Source organism: Nyctibius grandis, chromosome 10 (genome assembly GCF_013368605.1).
Source record: "Nyctibius grandis isolate bNycGra1 chromosome 10, bNycGra1.pri, whole genome shotgun sequence".
NCBI lineage: Eukaryota > Metazoa > Chordata > Aves > Nyctibiiformes > Nyctibiidae > Nyctibius > Nyctibius grandis.
Window position 1 is genome coordinate 34,789,441 of NC_090667.1, and position 19,814 is coordinate 34,809,254.

Sequence of the window (19,814 nt, forward strand, 5' to 3'; positions counted from 1 at the left end):
GCGATCAGAAAGCAAAACCACTCTGCAAACCTTAATTTGTAAAGAAACCAAAGTACCTCTGGGGACCTTCTCAGCAGGAGCAGTTGGAGGGAAAGCATGTGTCAGTCTCTGCTTTTTCCTCCATTTCTAAATATTTGGGAAGGAAAACTGAGTCGTATGGTACAGCAGAGACTGAGAACATGAGGTGCTGCGAGCCCCGAGCTCCCACCAGGCGAGTGCCCCTCGGACCGTGAGCTCCTTGGCCTGACCCCCCCTTCACCTGCAGCGCCTCGCTGCTCCCAGCCCTGCGGTGCTCAGCACCCACCTCCCCCAGCCCCGCCGAGCTCCCGGGGAGCTTCCCGGGATGCTAATGCCACCAAAGAAAAATTGCCTCATCTGGATTGTTGGAAAAGAGACCGAGGAGAGCATCACAGGGGCTGCCCTGGGCGTTTGATCAAGCCCCAATAAGGTGCACAGCACAGCCTGGGAGCTGAGCTGAGCGAGTCTGAAACGCCGGCTAAAGAGGCGTCCCGGGAGGGCTCTGTGAAAAGATAATGGCCAATCTGCAGGGAATTAGGGCTTGGAAAACACAAATGCAGCATACAACATTTGTGGTTGTGCATCTGTTCTGACAGATTAAACCGTAATTCAGGACAAACCACCAGCGCCTGCAGCGCTCCGCTCTCATCTTCCTCCTCTGCTCACTTGTCGAGATGAGCCCGTCCGCTCGTACCTGCTGCGGCGTGCCGGGTCCCGCAGGGAGCCCTCCTCCCCGCCAGCCCTCCCGCCGGCACCGCTCAGCAGGAACCTCCCCAGCATCGCTTCTGACAGGCACACTTTTTGTCTGTCGCATCTCCTAAAAGCCTCCTTAAAGACTGGGTACCGTTATTATCGTGTTTCTATACAGAACAACCTCTGATTATTTCTGCACTCCCATAAGTGGGATTGGTTTCTCTATCTTTCACTCTTCTTTTTACCCGGCCACCACAAAGACAAGGAAGCCTGACACGCCGGTCCGCTCGGCGTGACCCCCACCGGCCCAGGACAATGGACAGGCACAGGCATCCCCCGGAAAGCCCTCTGACACCCCAGAGCACGGAACTTCTTGGCTCTGTCCATTAATATTAAAGCAAATTTTATTGTCTTCCTGCTCCCTGCCTAGTGCTGAATGCTAAATCAAAGGCATGATGCTCAAAGGACTATGTTGCTGCAGATTGAGGGTCTCACCTGATAGGAGGTCATCAGATAGAGGTAGGTGGGATCCGAAGGGTCGAACTGCATGATGGGGTGCACAGGCTCTCCGTAAGCCACCGAAATGGATCTCCTGCTAATAACCTTCATGGTACTGTCCAGGTTAATCTGTAGTGAGAAGAAGCCACTCACTGAGACCATCTTTCAAACACTACGGGGAGAAGATTATTTTTCCTCGGTTATAAACAAGAATCAAAGTGGTATCTAACGGTGTTCCACACCTGCAAGCCCTGTAAATCTCTACACGCTTCGCAAGCTGCAGGCACAGAGCTTGACTGAAACGCCAGCTCTGTGCCACCGGGAAGCCACTAAGTGCTCCAGAAAGCCCAGGCGGTGGCCAGGAGCAGTGCCCAGTGATGAACAGCCCTCGGTCCCTCTGAGAGGCTGCCTGGAAAACCTCCAGCCTAAGGCTGTACCCCTGCACGGCTCGGCTGTTCGCAGCAGGCCACCGCGGTGTTACTCTCACCTTACCCTCATGGGAGTGGCACCAGCCTGCACCTCACTGCACACACATGTGCATTTCTGTTACAAAGAACATTGCATTTCCAAAGCTTAATGAAAAACAGTAGAAATCAGCAACAGGGCTGTACAACTTGGCACCCCCTCTCCCTGCGTGTGTGAAAAACAAGCGTCATCACTCCTGGCCAGAAGCAGCTCGTACCCGTGCTACCTCCAGAAGAGCGTGGCAGCTGCCGCAGGAGAGCCCAGCCCTACCTTGCCTCATGGATCACCAGCTGAAGCCCTGGCAGCAACGGAAGAGGCCGCAGAGCATCAGCCTGCCTTTCAGATCCCAGAATGTCTTGGCATTTGACTTGAAAACCCAGCAAATTAAATGTGGCATTGCTGAGAGGAAATAACAATAGGGCTACACAATTTCGCGTGACAGCCACTTCTCAGCTTGGAACAGAAAGGCAGCGAGGAAAATTCCTACCTCCTTACTGGCAAGGGAAGGCAGCAATTGTAAGGACCAAGTGCGCCTCTGCTCTCTGAAGTCTGGATTAATTAATTAACATAGGATTAATTAATTCTTACACTAGAGCAGCACCGACATGTCCCAGTAAGATAGCACAAGCTCAAAGCAGAGGGCTTCCCTCTGCTGAGAACCATATGCCAGCACTGCCAGCTACTATGCAGAAAAAGAAGGGAACTAACATTACTCCCATTTTAAAAGCTGGCTACCCAGAAGCTAAACAATTTCCCTGGGATCATCCAAGACACCCGTGAAGCGAGTCCCGACACCCTCTGCTTCAGCTTTGTGACCATCCTCTCTCCCTTCTCGCTGAGGTTTGATCTACACTTGCCTGTTTCCAGGCGCCTGTCCCCAGGTCCATCCGCCTCCAGGGCTCGCTGACCCTACGCTTTCACTGCACAGGCACTCTCCCTGGGTCCCCATGAGCTGCAGCCCCCCGGGAGAGCCCCCGCAGCAGCACGGAGGGGCACAGAGCACCGGTCCTCTCGCCAGAGCAGGGCCAGGGTGTGCTGGGGGACACGTGCTGCACCGGCGCTGGCGAGAGCAGGGTGGGCTGAAGCTCTGGGTAACCCCACCACAGCCCCCTGTCTACAGACTTCCAGACCTGGGCACAGGGGGACTGGCCAGGACAGACCCTTCCCACCTGCCGTCTCCCTCGAGGGCACTGCGCCCCGGCACCCCTTGCCCTGGCCACCGCGTCCCAAGCGCTGCCTTCCCTTTAACAACTGATGGACATGGCACCGATAACGGTCCTCATGAAACGCCCGCCTGCAGCCTATCTGGCCAGTACCCCCTACGTGCCCCTGGCAGCCGTAATTGCTGCTGGCAGGAGCTGGCCGAGCACTATTTCTGCCCCTTTGCTGTCTTTTCTCAGGCAGCAAATCTGAATGATAACTCACGCAAAGTATCTTGTATCTCGTGCCAAATAACAAGGAGCCCCGAAGGTAAAAGGGCTTCTGGTTATGCAGCTGTGTTGTAGAATTAGATTAGAGCTATCTGAGCAAATTATCCCAGCAAAGGGTAGCCAGGAGCCTCTCCCTAATGGAGGCTCAGCAGATAAGGCTGCCTCCTCTGAGCTGATAATGGAAGCGGAGCTGTTAACGCTGTGTGAACACGGGCTGCGCTGCGTGTGGCATGTGCCTCGCCAGCCCGGGGCACCTGGCCGGGGTGCCAGCCTCCTCCCACCCTCCTCAACTACCTGTCCCCGTGGGCAGCAATCAAAGCACTGAGTTTCTTTGTGATCGTTCCCACATTTCTGCCAGGAGCACTTGGACACAAGGGAAGAGACTGGATCGGTTTTCTTCTCCCCAAGCATTTTGATCCAATATTCCAGATCACGCACCACTCGCCCCAGGCTGAGACAAAGCAGGTATCAGCCGTGTCTCTGCTCCAGGGCTTTTGTCCCCTCTCCTCTGTGGACTTCTGATGCTGAGAGTAACAACCAAACCGTTGCGACCAGCTGGAATCAAAACTTTCTTTGGCAAATTTCAAGCACTAAAGTGACTGAACCCTTGGCCTTGCTTCCTGGCTCTGGAGCCAGGGCATTGCGCGGCCCTGCACTGCCTTTGGCACGCTAAAACGGACACTCCATCAGAGGCACGGCTTCACACCTGCTGTGATGAAGCATCTCTTGGTGATTCCCCTGTCTACATGGAGCCTTCAAAAGCCATCAGCTCGTTAGGGGAATTTATTAGAAGAGCTGTTAATAATTAAATGCTGCACAATAACATTTCCAGCATAGGTTTCATCAAGAATATCCTGCTCGTGTGGCAGCCTTGAACAGTAATTAACGGCCACCAGGCACCATGTATCACTGTACACATTACGGCAGCGTCCAATTACCCTCATTGCCAAGCGAGAGCAGGTGCTCAGGCAAACCCCACAACAGACGTTGTCCCCCGTGCAAACCAGGGGTTTGGAAGGGGCAGCCCCGCCGCCCCCAGCCCTGCCCGCCCGCATCAGTCACTCCACTTGCCTTCAGGAGCGCTCCGCTGGCCGTGCCCAGGAACACCACGGTGTAGTTATTGACGCTGGCGACGGCCACCGCCGTCAGGCCGCTGTGGGTGAACACGGGGGGTGGCGGTGACGGGGCTGACGATGGCCAGCGGGTGCTGCAGGTGCGCTGCTCCACAGTCCAGCTGCTCCGGCTGCAGCTGCGGAGAGACACGACGTCAGGGGCTGCAGCGAATGCCAGCGCGTCCCCCCCGCCGGCACCGCCGCAGCCCCGCTGCGCCCAGGGAAGGCTCCTCGCTACCCAGTCGTGGAAGAGGAGAACGTAACTGGTTAATACATGAGCAAGGAGCTGTAACAGAGCCTTCCTTCTGCTTGCCAGATCTACCCTCAGAGCCCAGCCTGGACCCAGCTGCACTAGAGATGAGCTGCCAGAGGAGCTCTGCCCTTGCCCACGCTCTGGGCAGGATCAGGGCAGCACCAGGATCGCTGCCACCCAGCCAGCCGGGCGCCGGGCACCCAGGAGGGCATCCCCCAGCCAAAGGCCCATTTACTGTAGCAGCACCCTCACCTCAACACAAAAGTCTGGTGCGACAGTCAAAGGGGACAAGGGGGGTGCTTGCCCCTTCTCCCACCGAAGCAGTCAGAGGTCTCTTCTCTGGCATGGCACTGGGGACCCCTCGCTGGCAGGGGCCGTGCCGCAGGGGATGTTACTCAGCCCGCCAAAGACAAGCCATTCACATGGCTGCCGGCCCTTGCAGAGGCGGGTGCTCTGCCCGCAGCGGGCTGGTCCCACGTGCCACCCCAGCGCTGCGACAGGCCCCCTCCCCACACACCACCCCAGCGCTGAAATGGGCCCCCCACACACACCACCCCAGTGCTGTGACAGGTTCCCCCTTCCTGTGGGTCAGCGCTGGGGAGCGCCCAGAGCCACACTCATTTGGGGCAGCTGCAAGCCCAGCAGCCATCTCCAGCTCCTTCCTCCTCAAAGAAATGGTGAAGCAAAAAGTTTCTCAATAAAATAACTCAAAATATTATTTCCCTGCATGTAAGTGAGGAAGTGGCTGAGAACAGAGACAAGCGGGGGGGGGAAGCTTGCTGGCGACTCTCAGGACTGTAAATCCTGGCTCTGATCTTGCTGCTACTGCAGCCAACAGCAGAATTTCCCCTGGTTTTCCACTGGGACGGGACGGGATGGATGAGCTGCAGAGCGGGAGGAGGCACCGTGCTGCGCGACACGGAGGGAAGAGCACGGTTGCAAAACTCTGCCCAGAAGCGCTGGAGCCACCGACCCCCTGCAACCTCAGCCCGCAGCCGCTCACCGTGCCCCCGAGAGCAAGTCCAGCTGTGCCCTGGGACCAAGACCACAAGATGCTCATTATTTGCCCTTGGCTTCTGCTTTCAAGCTGTTCCTTGAAGCTCTGGGGGAGCCGGAACTGCCTTTGCTCCAGCAAAGTGAACCTCAGGCAGCAGGACGCAGGCACGGCATCTCGAGCAGGGGCCATGGCAGTGAGCGGCACCGCCGGGCTGGCCGGGCCCAGGGATGGCACTGCCAGGCTGGCCGAGCTGAGGGCTGGCACTGCGAGGCTGTCCGGGCCTGTGAGCCTTGTCTGTGAGAAGGCGTTTGGCTCATTCAGCCCAAAGCGAGACAACAGACTTCACTGTCCTGTGCTAAATTAATCAGCACAGTTGCTGCATGACAGGAACATTTGACAACGGGACTGATGCCTCATCTTGCTCCTGCCCTGCCGAGACGCACCCAAGATTTACGACCACTCTCACCCTGAATCCTCCGAGACTCTCCTTATAATTTCTGCTCAGACAACATGGATGGATTCAACAGCGTCTGAACATCACAGCAGCCTCGCTGCCGACAATCTACCTGCTGTCCCTCCTGCAGCAGGTTTTACGGAGCGCTGTGGGTGCAGCTGAAGCCGTTCAGGTGATGGGCATGTTTCAAGGGCCGTTACCACATCACCTACGGCGTCACTTCAGGCTCGTCTGAAGAGGAGCTGCATCGCACTGTCACCCACCCGGGCGCGGGCGGGCAGCGGCGGGGCCGACGTGCCGGCCACCATGGGTGTGTGCGGCTGCCCGAGAGCAAACCGAGCCACGGCCCCGGCTGCGGGAAGGGCCTACACAAACTCTAGGGAAGAGACCGCTGGTGGACAGCCACCCACACCCCTGAAACTAAGCACATTTTATACCTTACTGACCTCAGCTGTAACATGGGTATTCCTTCCAAAATAGTCATCTGGAGTGTTAATTTAAGCAGGGATTTGAGGCTGTATCTGTTAAGAAACTGGACCACGTGCTTCCACCAGGCAGGAGAAGTTGACAACCAGCCTGTTTAGCATAGTCCCTCCTCCCTGGGCTGAGTGCACCAGGGCCTGTATTTAATCCCTTATTATCGTTATTATTTCATTAATGGAACCAGACTAAATCTTCAGCTCTCCCCTCTTTCCAGACAGTTTAGAAGATTAGGCAAATCCTCAGGCTTTGCAGTGAGAGCGTGAGACCCGGCCATGAGCCCCCCTCCGCTCTGACCCCACGGGGGGTGCACCCCCAGCTCTGTGCCTGTCCGCCCTCCCGGCCACGACCACGCGCCTCAGGCTGGTGCCACACTACAGCAACACCTCCCTGGACAAACATGGGGAATAAACGTACTAAAACACGAAATGTATGCGAAGCAACTGGGCTGTGTCTCCAGGAGCGAGGGACAGCGTCGCCTCGCAGGCAGGAGGAAAGCAGCCCTCACCAGACCAGCACAGGGCTGGTGACCCCTCTGCAGCATCCATGGGGGGGATGCTGGCGTGGGGACCGCCAGCCATGGCACTGCACCCTCCTCTTTGCACGGGAGAAGACGGCAGCAAACCCCACCGGGCTGGGTGTGAGCTGTAGGTGCCAGCCAGCTCCCGGCCTTTTGCAGCAGCTGCTCAGCAAACAGCACCATCCTCCGAGTGCCTGGTCCCGTCACAGCCCCACAGCACCCTCTGCGCATCAGCACGCACAGCAGACACCTCCTCTGTTCCACTGCACGGCTCGTACCCCTGCCCAGAGGAGAACGCTCCTGCAGACACGTCCAGGGCTCCCCTCCCTGCCGCTGGACCAGCACACGGCAGAGTGGGTCCTCTCCACAGAACCACCCTGATCCCGGCCCCTGCGCCCAGCAGACACCAGAGCCTGCGTCCGCTGCTGCTGCTGGTCACGTCAGACGTGGAGAAACAAAGACTGATCTGAAAAACTTCTCTGCTGAAGCGAGTGTCAAGCAGGAGGCAACACACTCGGAGCTGCAGCTCGGCTCACGTGGGACCGAGACGGAAGGATCAAGTGCTGTGGATGCAAGTGACTTTGCTAAATGCATTTTGCAGTTTTATGGCATTTCATTCTATTAAAAAATAAAACCGCAGCCCAAATTCTTATGTGTGTTTCCCCCTGTAACTGGGCAACACAACTTTTTTACACCACACAGAGGATACGGCAAGCCATTCATGTTTGATTTAAGGGTCCCTTCCATTCACAGACAGACCTTTAGAAATGCACTTGGCTTTATTTATTTGTCTTGGGAATGATTCTCTCTAGCCCCTCTTCATTACTCTTTACCAGCGTTAACCACCTGGAGCTCACAAGGCTCCTTCCTGCTGGGAAACTGAGGCACAGAGGCACCTCAGGCTGCCCGGAGCCCGAGGGATGCTCAGCACCTCGTCTCCGCAGCAGCTGCCCAGGGAGCCAGTACCAGCATTTATCTGCCGGCGGCTTCGCTGCCTCCCAGCCCGAGGGACACAGCCCCTGCTTCTCAAAGCGGCCAAAATCACGGGAAGTTCCTTATCTGGGGCGCCTGCCTGCTCACAAATCACGCATTTCAGAGCTAATATCAGCGCCAAGTGTTTTTCTCGGTAAACAGGATGTAAGTATTCCAACACAGGCCAGGCTTTATTTTGGCCACACACATCCTTCCTCTGAAACACCTTTCTTTAAATGACATCAGCCCTTCCGACGGACGGGCAGGAGGAGACATATGGTGCTTCCCTCTCCCGGGTCCCGGGGGGGTGACACACTGCACTGCTGCTGCCCACACGCCGCAGCACCGAGGGGACTCCTCACCTCTGTCACGTTACAGTAAACAGGACATGGCCAAGTCACATCCTTCCGCAGCACCGGGTTTCTTCCCAAACCAATCTCTTTCTATCACCTGCATTTTAAAACAAACTCATGGGCATTTACTGTATTAACACTATTTTTCTGCTACACACTCTGGATACTCAGTAACTCATAGAAATACTGGGCGAGTCTAGACTCGAACCCTTCTGCACCCAAAATATTTGACTCTGCTGCTTTGACGCTAACGAAGAGCCACCTCGGGTGTGAGCTGGAGACAACCCACGGCCAGCGCCGGCTGAGCAGCGCTGCTGTCGCCAAGGAGGGCGTGCTCGGTGTTCCTGCAAAATCTCACAAGTGATGCAAATTAATTCAAACCAAGGAGCCACATCTAAGGGGAGGGTTAGTCAGATTAACCCCCGAGCGCGATGGCAAAAACAAAGCAGGACAGAGATAAAAGATTTGCAGCCACATCAGAGCTCAAGAGTTCAGCTGTTTTCACGGTGCAAGTTCAGCTCTTTATCCCAGGCCTAAAAGGAGCAGAAAAAGCGATTTCCCAGAATTTCCATGACGGCCCCGCAGCCCCGGGCGCTGCGCCCCAGAGGCAGGCGTGCAGGATGTCCCCTCGGGAAGGAAGTCTGCTGGAAACAGAAGGAGGAAGAGGAGTGGTGAGGCAGCGCTCAGGAAAACCATGAAACCTACTGATTTCTGCATCCTGTCTTTGTGACCTTAAAAATAGTTCTTAAGCAAAGGAGGAGTTTATTTCTGAACCCAAAGCGGCTGCAGTTCAGAAGAAAGCCCTGCAGCTTTTGCGTTCAGCGAGGCTTTTCTGTGGCCGCTGCAGCGGGGCTGGAAGCTTCGCAGAGCAGCAGTAAGTGGAAGGGGAGTCCGGCCCCTTTCATGCTTCATATCAGAGCGGATTAAAGTGTTGGCTTCCAGCATGCCTGGAGTCCTGGGAAAATGACACAGCCAGCATCCGATAATCCGCTCCAAACTTGTTGATTTGTGGGACTTAGCCATCATCTTCATAGGCTCAAAATTTGGCAGTTGCTCCCACACAACTGACATTTTCAGGCCATTAAAGTCGGTGATAAAAGGGCTCTAGTTTTATCTCTTGCCTTCCTTAACATAAACCATTAGGCTTTTATTAACATTTAGGTATGACTCAGGGAAATCTCTGATTGCAGAGAGAATATTCAAAATAATTTGGATACTGTCCGAAGAGAACAGCAGGACATGGACTCAAAGCTGAACAGTCGAGAGAGGCTAAAAAGCAACGTGGAAATATTGCATAGGCACCGCAGGGAAAAGGGCAGAGCGAGAGAGGGTGGCAAGCCGGCCCGGGTGCATTACGACAACAGCAAGCACAAGCCCTCCTCTGTGCGGGGCAGAGCCCAGACGGGCCACGAAACCCTCCTGGCAGAGCCCATTCATCCCGGGGCCCCCAGCAGTTTGTACACACAATCACGCGTTTATCTGCTGGAGTGTCGCAACCGGAGCTGTCAAAAACAGGCTTCTTGGGATGCCTGGAGGAAAATGTCATCCTCAGAAGAGGACTCTACTGTTAAGGCACTCGAGACGCAAGCGGTCTCTAATTGTGCTGCCGCAAGGGCAGGCATTACCACTGAGCTCCTCTAGCTTCCCGTCGTATTCTGTAGGCAACGGGAGGGAAATCAACGCATGCTCCTGGCCAGCCAAGCCACTAGGGCTGAGAACCTCCAACAAAATGAATCTGGATGAATTTTTTTCAACAATCAACAACACGAAGCATTCAGCACACCCCCAGCATGGCAGACGTCCTTAAAAAAAGGCTTAAAATGAGATTTCCACCCTGGTTTCACTGTTCACTCAGACCACAAGTTTCTCGAGCAAGGCAGCGGCGGTTTTGCTGGGTTTTGCACATTTGCACAGTGCCAGCCCTGGCCCACGGTGCTCTGCGAGCCACCAGCATGACACCAGCAACGGGCCGCCCAAACACCCACCATGAAGCCCGGCGAGCACAGGACCGATGGCCGTTGGGGACGGCCGGGCACAGCAAGTGCCTGGTTCCCCTGGGACTTTTCCTTGCCTGAGCCCTGTTCTGTGCCGCACAAGATCACTCAGGAATGTGCCCAACCGGAGGCACGGATGCCCAGCAGCCCTGGCGCCCGTGCCACTTGTCGTGCCCTTCACCAATTTCTGAGCTTCGGCCACGGCCGCGGTGCTCGCCCGTTACAAGGTGACCGTGTGCCTGAAGCCGGACCCGGGGCCAGAGCTGACCTGACAGGCTGAGCCACCAGCCCCCTCAAAGCGAGCGAGAAACGGTTCTCAGCGAGTCTGCAAAGACACAGATCTCCAGCCAGGGCAAGGCCAAGCCCGGGTCAGGCCAAACTGCCGCACCTAAGGGGCAGCAGCCACGTTCACCTCCGCCGCAGCCACAGAGGTCAAACCGCCAGCGGTGAGTGGTTTCAAATTCTCGAGATGCTCCCAGCACCGTGTCCCATCTCAGAGGGCAAAACCCAGGCTCTGCCTGCCAGAACCGGCCTCAGAGGGAAGATGCAGCTGAAAGACTTGGACAGGGCCTGGGACCAGCGGGGCTGCAGGCAAAGCCAGCCGGTCTGTGACGGTGAGGCCAAGGCCCGACAGCGGCCTGAACAAGCACAGGCTTCCCACGGCCACCCATCTGCTGTCGCTTCAGGTGCGGGAGGTGTCTGTAACGGGAGCCTTCCTCGGGGTGTCAGGGAGGATGTCGGAGCTCCGAGGCGTCCCCCGAGGCTCCAGCCTCAGCTCCAGCAGCGGCACCGGAGCTGGACGCCTGCAGCCAGACAGCGCGATCACCCCCTCAGTCTCCTGCAGCCCCTGGCCAGACCCGCAGCCATCCATCGCTCCGCAAGCCCCAGCCCCATCGTGCAGACCCTGAGGCTGAGCTACTGGCAAAGAAAGCTGAGGACAATGATGACAGGAGCCTGGCAGGACCTGCTCTGCACAGACCTCCCCCAAAACACCTCCCCCAGGCCCAGCCGCCCCGGCACTGGTCCCCCCTCCTCGCTTCGCACACGCTGGTGCTTCACCCTGCAAAGAGCTGAAGTAGCATGTGCAACTGCATAGGGAACGGCTCAAAGCAGAGAAACAGAAAAAAGTAGCAGCCTTTTAACTGAAATTGCACATCCTTCATGCTGCCAGGAACACTGGTCAAGCTTATTATGTTAGCCTTCATCCTGCATTAAATACAATACTTCAGATTATACCATCAAATCCCCCAGGAACGGGCAGGCAGAGGGATTAACAAACAACAGGCTCCAAAGGGGTTGTCATAGTCAAAATAGCAGGCATTAAGGCAGCTAGAGTTTGTACGCCCTTTAAATTCACCCCCGTTGGAAACGCGGCTCCTCTGCCCCGCTCCCCAGGGACGAGGAGCGGAGCGGATCAGCCGAGCGTGCCTCGTCCCAAGGACGCTTGCGCTGCTCTGAAAGCCGAACTAACGCGTCCCACTCAAAACTGCGTGGAGTAAAACGCCTGGTTTAGTCAGGCTGTTTTCTTAGCTGCTCTTTCCTTGAGAGACCCCCCCCTTCCACCACTCACGCTGTGTTTCTCATTTGCGTTGAGCTTTGGCCTCAATAACCAATCTCAAACTATCCAAACCCCTTCCCACAGGGAGGAGTCCTGGGTGAACTGCGAGTTTGGCTCCTCAATCTTCAGGGGTTATTTTTTTGTTATTGCTACTACTACCACTTAGCACTTCACATGCTCCAAGTGCTCTGAAGGCGTATCTGTGCGATCTGGGCTGAAAAAAGCATCCATTAGAGTAACAACTCCTTACCTAACACAAACGGTCTTTTGCATGTGTCGGTTCAAATCTGCTTCATTTAGCAATAGTTTATAGTAAATGTTTTCCCCTATTTTCCTCATCAGTTCTGCCGAATCAATTAAGCTCTGAGACAACGAGCAGAACTCTACTCTTCTTTTACACACCCTCAGTAAAACCCGCCTCTGGACGGCAGCGCTGCCCCACGCACCATGCCGCCCTCCACGGGTACCACCGTGCCCCTCAATTAGGAAATTAGGACCAGCAGAATAATTTCAAAATTTGTTAAAAATCAGTGGTCCCACCTGATTTAGCAACTGAGCACCTCTCTTATTTGGTCAAAGGATGGGACGCTTTCCTTTTCTCTACTATTTTATATTTTTCTCTGCCTGTCTTCGAGATTTGTAGAAACCGCTGTTTCCAAAGCTGTTTGGAAAGACTCACTGTGCTTTGCAGCTTGCCGTGGTACCAAACCTCAGCAAAAAATGACACCACAGTTAGGTGACCCCAGGCACACAACATGGCAAGCCCAGCTCTTCCCCAAAGCCTGACACCTTTCTTCAGCAGCTTTTTAGACAGTGGCCACGCAGCCTTTCTGCAGACCGTCCTGGCGCCTCTGCACCGCCTGCAGTCAACACCGGGACCTACGAGATGGATGAAGGATGACAGGGACTCACGAGTCAAACAGCTTCAGAAACTGCTATTTTGTGTTACATTAAATACACCCTCATCTTTCACATCTCCCCTTCTTCATCAAGTACAATCATTACACTGTAAACTTTTCCCAACTCCTCCTAAAAAGATTACTCTACACACAGCCGTTTTCTAGAACATTCGAGGTTTTCAATGGCCCCTTTTAATTAGGGATCCACCAGAGATGGCTTCTGGCCACTAGCAGCTCACAACTCGTTAAATGTTGGCAGCGGTCAGCAGACGGTGGGATGCACATCTGATCGCCGAAGGGTTTTTGGGAGCTCCTCGAAAGAAGCAGTATGAAGCAGCGTAATACTTTAAACAGAGATGAGACAGAAACAGGAAGACAAGTTCCAAATTTCCTTCAAATAACAGAGGTACGTATTTGCAAAATCCAGACTTCCAGGCAACTTTGCCTCTGGGTTAGAATCAGAAGATTTGTATTCCAGTGCCACTTGCAACGCATAAGCTGCAGAAAAATCTTGTCACAATGACACAACCCTCCGATGGTTCAGGCCCCAAAACTGGGCAGCCTTGTTCCAGCAGCAGGTCCCATCTGGCCAGACTACTGCTGCCCACAAAAAGCCTGAATATCCCAGTTAACCCCCATCCTGTTGTCCACCTGAGAAACACCCCAAACCAACGCGCCTCTTGTCCCACCCCTGCCCTGCAAGGCTGTGCTCATCTGTAGGTCCCTTTGTCCAAAAAACAACATGTCCTGAACTGGAGAGGAAGGCGCAGGGGCTGGCGACAGCACATGGGCTCTGCTCAGACCACGAGCCGCCACCGCCGCACCCCCGATGCTGCAGGACACTGCAGCCCACGTGTCCCCATCCCTGGGGACGTCCCAGTTCCAACCCCCAGCACAGACATGTATGAGGAGCCAGCGTTCGCTCTCCACACTGGACAAGCCCCGCTGGCACTGAGTGGGTAACGAAGCGAAATCATCCCGGGCTTTGATACCAGCCCTGCTCATCAGCGTGCCACATCCAGCAGGGCTCATCCTGGCTCTGACCGAGAAGGGCCTTCCCGGAGCGAGTTGTCCCACGCCCCCGCCGGCCCCGCTCCGCCGCAGCAGCGGCTGCCAGCAGAGCTGCTCTCCAGATGTTACAAACCAGCACTGCTCCCTCTGCTCTAAAACGTCATCAATTCTACTGGTCTCTCGAAGTGGGAGATTGCCGTAGACAGTCTGCCACCTCCTCCACTTGCTGCAAGGTGTTAGATCCCAAATTGAAAAGAAAACAAGAACTTGCCATCATTTTTTTACCAACCCAACAAAAAAAACACAACAACAACAAAAAAAAAAAAGAAAAAAGCAAAGCAGATTCCTCCTGCAGAAGCAGGGGTTGGCTCACCCCCCCGCCACACCGTGTCCCTGGGTACGTGTGCTGGGGACAGTGACACAGCAGCACTCCCACACTCAGGACCTCAGTTCACAGCCCAACGCTGCCACCCATCCAATCAACAACAAGGCATCGACCCGGCGGTCTCTTACCACCAATCTTCTCTCTCAATCACTAAAAAAGAGACTGAAAAATCAGAAGAGACGTCCCAGTCCCTTCACTCCCACCCACTGAGCCCCCGCAGCCGAGCTGCACCCACTGGGGCTCCCGGGGAGCAGGTTCGCATTCACGTGTGGGAGCCAAACGCCTGCCCTGGAAAACGTCTGGGGCTACACGAAGAGAAGTGGTGGAAAACCCCTGACTGAAGGGACCCACTGCAGAAATACGACCACCACCCCCGTACGATTGTACGAGCACCTCTCCAGCGTGCTCCCAGCCACGACGTACTCCACGTGCAGCACTGGACTTGGCCAAAATGATCCTTTTGCTGTTTTCCACCTAAACCGTTATTTTGTTACAGATGTGATGACTCAATGGATCAAAGTCTGTCCAGCTACTGAGAACGACAAGGCCTGCGCCGCCGGCTGTGGCTACAGCTCTCCAGAAACCCCAGGGGCGGCTCTGATCCCCCCCTGCCAAGGGACGCGGTGCCCACCTCGCCCGGGCCAGCACCAGCCCATCGCTGCAGGAGCAGGCGGCCAGAGCCGCTCTGTTCTCTCACCTAAAGCAGCACAACTTCTGCTTTCCAGGCACAGAAACTGCTGCCATTTCGACCGAGTTTCCCTTTGAGATTCGGGACCTGTTTGAGCTTGAGATGCAAAGCCGGGGTGAGCCCCGGGGCCCCCGGAGGCGCGTTCCCACCACCCACCTTCAGCTCGGGGGCACCGAGCCGCTCCCTGGGAGACTCCCCTGCTCGCACAGAGGGGGGGGCCGCGCCGGCCCGGCAGCGGGGAGGCCCCCGGGCGCAGGCACCCACGGAGCCGAGCCTGCCTTCCCACCAAGGGCGAGATTCACACGGCTCCTGCTCTCTGCTCCCAGCTGCCTGCGCGTGCCTTGACTGCAAGCAGTGGGTCGTACTTCCAATAAATAAATAAATGCCCAAGGAAACACACCCAAGAGCTGGCCACGACTCGCTAATACCAGGTGAGAAACAGGGCGGGTACGCAGCACCCGGGTCTGGGTCCGAGGGCTTCCAAAGCCCAGAAAGCTCAGGCTGCGGCTCGAACCTCTCACCTGGGGCATCCCGGGTCCTGCCGGCCCCAGACGGCGCCTTGGAGGGACACAGACTTCCCACTGCTTGTAAAGCAACATCCAGAAGCAAAACAGATCACGGCAACACAACGGCGCGGTGCAGCTCTGCAGTACCGGGGCGTTCGCACCTCCAGGCGAGGGCTAGCGACTCCAAACACAACTCGTTCTGCGAAGAGCAGAAATTAAGTCTGCTACGAGAACTCCTGCCTCATTTTTGATGTACAAATTAAGTGTAAATTCCCAGTTTCCTTTCTGTGGCTAATCCTCTGCATTTATTTGAGTAGATATAAGGTTAGAGCACATTTATTTTCATGTTTGGAATTTCTAAATTAGTATAAACCAGCACTTCAAAGTAACTCAGCTCCTATAAAACCCAATTCCACGGAGATGCCACAGTATATTTGGACAGTAAGTAGATGCTTTGTCATACTCCCATGTGTATATGAGGTTTTTTTTCTTTGGGAACATTTTCTGACTGGTTTCAAACCACATTTCCATGCCCAAGCATACATATATACGCAGATTGTTTATATAGTCCACCCAAGGAGTCCGTTTTATTTAACAACCCGTTATAGTAAAGCTCACTGGTGGGTTTCTCATCATTACTCCACAAAACACTGTGCTCAACGAGCAGGCAGGATCTGACACAAAGCCACAAGAGCCAGAAACTTGAGAATTAATGCTGAAACGCATCATTATCCCATGCCGCTGTGCCTGTGTTTTTTAGCCCAGGAAACAAAACGGATTTTCAGCCTTTTTTGAGTTGCAGACCCCAAAATATTTCCCAGGAGAGATGCAGATCCCTGGCTAGCAAATCTAAGTCTGACGAATACAAGTCTGCTTTCCCTAGGTGCCTCTCAGGGAGTTTTCAGAAGGAGAGCGTGGGGCTCGGCGCGGAAACCACAGAAGACGAGGAGGAGTCCAGCGCAGCCGGGAGCGTGGGATGGGGTTACCAGCTCGGCTCTGCCTCCAGCGTGCTCCTTCATCACGTGGTGCTTTTCATTTTGCATTAAGCTTGGTCCCCTACATCAGCCAATATCTGGACACACAGAGTGGGAAGGTTCATAGAGGCGCCTGCAAATCTGCATTTCCTCACCCTTCTGCTGCGGCCGTGGCCAGGCGCATGGGGCTGGGACCGCCCAGTAGCCATCCTCATTTCCCCGGCCAAAAAGGCAGCTGCCGCAGCGCAGAGGTGCCCGGTCTGTCCCCCTGCCCCAACACCAGCCCGAGAGACGGGGCGGTGGCCAGAGGATGCCGTGAGCCATCTCTCCGCTGGAACATGGCACTGCCGCAGCAATGGCCATAACTTTATTTCCAGGGGTGCCGAGGGGGAAGGCGCTGGGACACCCCGCACGGCCGCTCCTGATGGGCCAGCAGGACGCCAGGGACGGGGTCTGGCCTGGGCTGCTTTCATAAGGGCTCCAGCCACGCAGCCGGCGTGACCTTCAAACCTACCGGGCCATAATCCAGAACAGTTCAAATATGAAGTAAACCCCCTCAGTGTCCTTGGGATTTGATAAGCTCTGCCAGCACGTTGCTCCAAATGACATTACAGTCTGCTCCTGAGAGCTCGTACTCCTCTCCTGAGGGCTCGGGTCCACATTCCACCCAGGGCTCAAGTGAGCAAAACACAGGAGTGACTCTGTGTGAGTATTTCATTTTAACTGCATGCTTTACAAAGACAGCCCAGTATCTGACACAAAATTCATTACAAAAAGCTATTTCTGTTGAGGGAAAGCAATCCTAGTGCTCATCCACTCGCTCTCGGTACAAGAACCCAATCAAACGAAACCCTTCCCTAGTACATCCTCCTTCCCCTAAGCTCCCGCTGCGAATTCCCCTCTTCAGTCAGTGACTTTCGGCAGCACTCACTGAGAACAACCAACCAGCCTCCTCTCCTGACCAGACCATCCTCCTCGGCACTTTTTTCCCCACATCTCACAAAGCCGTTAAGCATGTGCTTTAACTGCAAGTTAGCGCTTCCATCAAAGCGACAGTCCCGTTCCCAGGCCGAGCTGGCGGTCCCCTTGCCCAGCCTCGGGGACGCAGGCTGACCGGCCACCCGGGCTCCCCTGCCAGCCGGCAGGGACGCGCTGTCCCCAGGCCCACGCGCCCTCCGCAGCCCACGCGCCAGCGGTCCCACTGTGGCCACAGCAGGAGCCAGACCTGCCACCACGCTGACCACAACGGGGACGAAGCCCCTCCGCGCAGTGCCGTCCTCTCGTCAGACCTCGCCTCGCGACGCCGAGGGGTAACGAGCCCGGCCCCTCACCGGGGGACAGCCGAGGACGACCGGCACGCCGAGGGCACGCTGTGAAACCCATCACGGGCAGGCGAGAGCTGCAGCTCCCGGCTGAGCCACCGCCAGGGCTGCAGGAGAGGAGCATTCAATTAGACAGAAGAGCACACGAGGGGGCAATGATTTTCCTTTCACACCGCATTACACCTAACAGCCCCTGCTCCCTGTTTGTAACAACCGACTACTTCAGCCGAACGCGCGCTTGGAATGAATCAGGCCATCATTGGGTTTTTATTTTTTCTTCCAGAAGGAGCTTAAAACCCAACCAGCTAGTCCACGGGAAGAGCTAATGAACCACAATTTCGATAATACCGGAGCGCCCATCAGTGATGCATGGGCAAAAGAAAAACTGGAAACCCACCGACGGTGGAGAAGTGGGGCTCATAATGGGGAGGCAGCTAGATGCTGATCTGCTCCGCTGAACCAGCTGCTGTTTTAATACATTTTCCTGCTGCGTTCCCAGGGCTGGGACACAAAACGTATTAGAGTATTTCATTGTCTTGAAGGTGGAAATTGACTTTAGGTTTTTGCAGCACAAAGAAACACAATATTACAACTCTTCTCTTGACACTGCCACTCTGGGACTTGAAAACAAAAACAGCTTGTTAACTTGTTGGCGATTCTAATGGTTAAGTAAAAGGCAAAAAAAAAATGAAAGGCTCTCCTTCTGCCTGGTAGGAAGGCTTCCCAGCAGGCTTGGTCAGCAGTTTCAGAGGAATATTCTTGACATAAATGGCAAGCGTAGAAATATTAGGCATGAACAAATATTAATGGTATGCTTCATTTATATCCTGCTGCACTTGACATCAAAGGACCTCAAAGCAGCTTTACAAATGCAATCTAAACTACACGTGAGTTCGGTTTCTGAATAATAGTAATAAATGTAGGAGTATGCAGCAAATCAGGAAACTGAGGCACCCAGGGTTAAAAGACTGGTTCAATGTCAGCGACACAGCAGCAGTGTCAGTTGGGACCAGAACCCAGTTTTCCCAGTCCACCCTGTACCACCACCAGCCATACTGCTGTCTCCATGAAAACAAATTTTCTCGCAGCCTGCTCTCACCACAGTGGTAAACGTGGAGGGTTTGTACCGACTTCTACTGGACCGGCGAGGCTCGGCGATTTCCAGCTTGCCCCTCTGGACCTCACATCCTTATCGCTCACCCCTCCAAGAACACAGCCGTCCTGCACGGACTGCCTTTGCGGCACCAGCTGACAACACCCTCCTAGTCGCCCTCCTCGCCCGCGCAGGGAGCACGCACAGAGGACTGCTACCAGGAGCACGCTCCACAGCGCGACAGCGTTAGGGGCCAGACCCAAACACGGAGTGAAATCTCATTTCTGCACTGCGTCTCCCTGGAGTCCCCAGGAATCAGCTGTCTACGTACATTACTGGATATAGCACTTGGTATTTGAAATGTTAATAGACCGGTTAGTCATGATTATTTTCCCTACTGAACAGAAGTTAGAAAAACCAGTATTTTCCCAACAGTCCTGGAGCACTGAGGAAGCTCAAGGGAAGCGAGTATCTTTCTGCCATTGACTTTCAGCTACAACTAGGCTGTTAACTCTCTAGGTACCCTCCACAAGTCTCAGCCACAACGCCTCCTCCTGACCCACTGGCAGAGGGACCATTCCTGCCAGGGGCTGAGGGGCTGATTCGCAGGGATGCTGAGCTTCAGCCACGTTCCTGACTCCCAGTGACTCCTCTGAGAGCCGTGACCATGCCAAGGCTTCAGGACTGGGCTCCCAGTGTTTAACGCACCGAGTCTTTGTGGAATTAACTCAAAAGCCAGGACAACTACCAGATTTCCTGGCTGTCAGGCAGCTTGTACTTTGCCACCAGGGAAAAACTATTCAACTTTGTCAGAGTAGGTCTACGAACCAGTGCATTAGAACTACATATTTCAACACAGAGTGGAGATGCCACACTAAACACTTCGGTTACCATGGGAAACCTTTCTCTCTTTGCCACCGGCACTGCACAGGGAAGCCCAAAGCCCAAACGCTCTATCTTGCCTTTGAAATCAAACAGATGTTTTTACGATCTTCCATGGAGCTGAGTTATGCTCCCTTCCCAGAGGAAGGGAAAAATGCAGTGTTAAAAGCAGCCCTTTTTCCTTTCTGCCTTTCTTTCCCAAGCATCGCATATCTTCAGTGAAAGGGAAAACAGGCGGCTTTATCCGGCGCGAACAT

At 54.9% G+C, this 19,814-nt stretch overlaps 1 protein-coding gene across 1 annotated transcript in view; it reads right to left on the reverse strand.

Annotated features, from left to right (window-relative positions):
• The window catches only part of PLXND1 (plexin D1), a 71,770-nt gene that overhangs the window by 49,970 nt on the left and 1,986 nt on the right, over positions 1-19,814 (reverse strand). Inside the window, 3 exon segments of the mRNA XM_068409733.1 lie at positions 1,207-1,338; positions 4,176-4,274; positions 4,276-4,353. Of these exon segments, the coding sequence (XP_068265834.1) occupies positions 1,207-1,338; positions 4,176-4,274; positions 4,276-4,353 (309 nt within the window).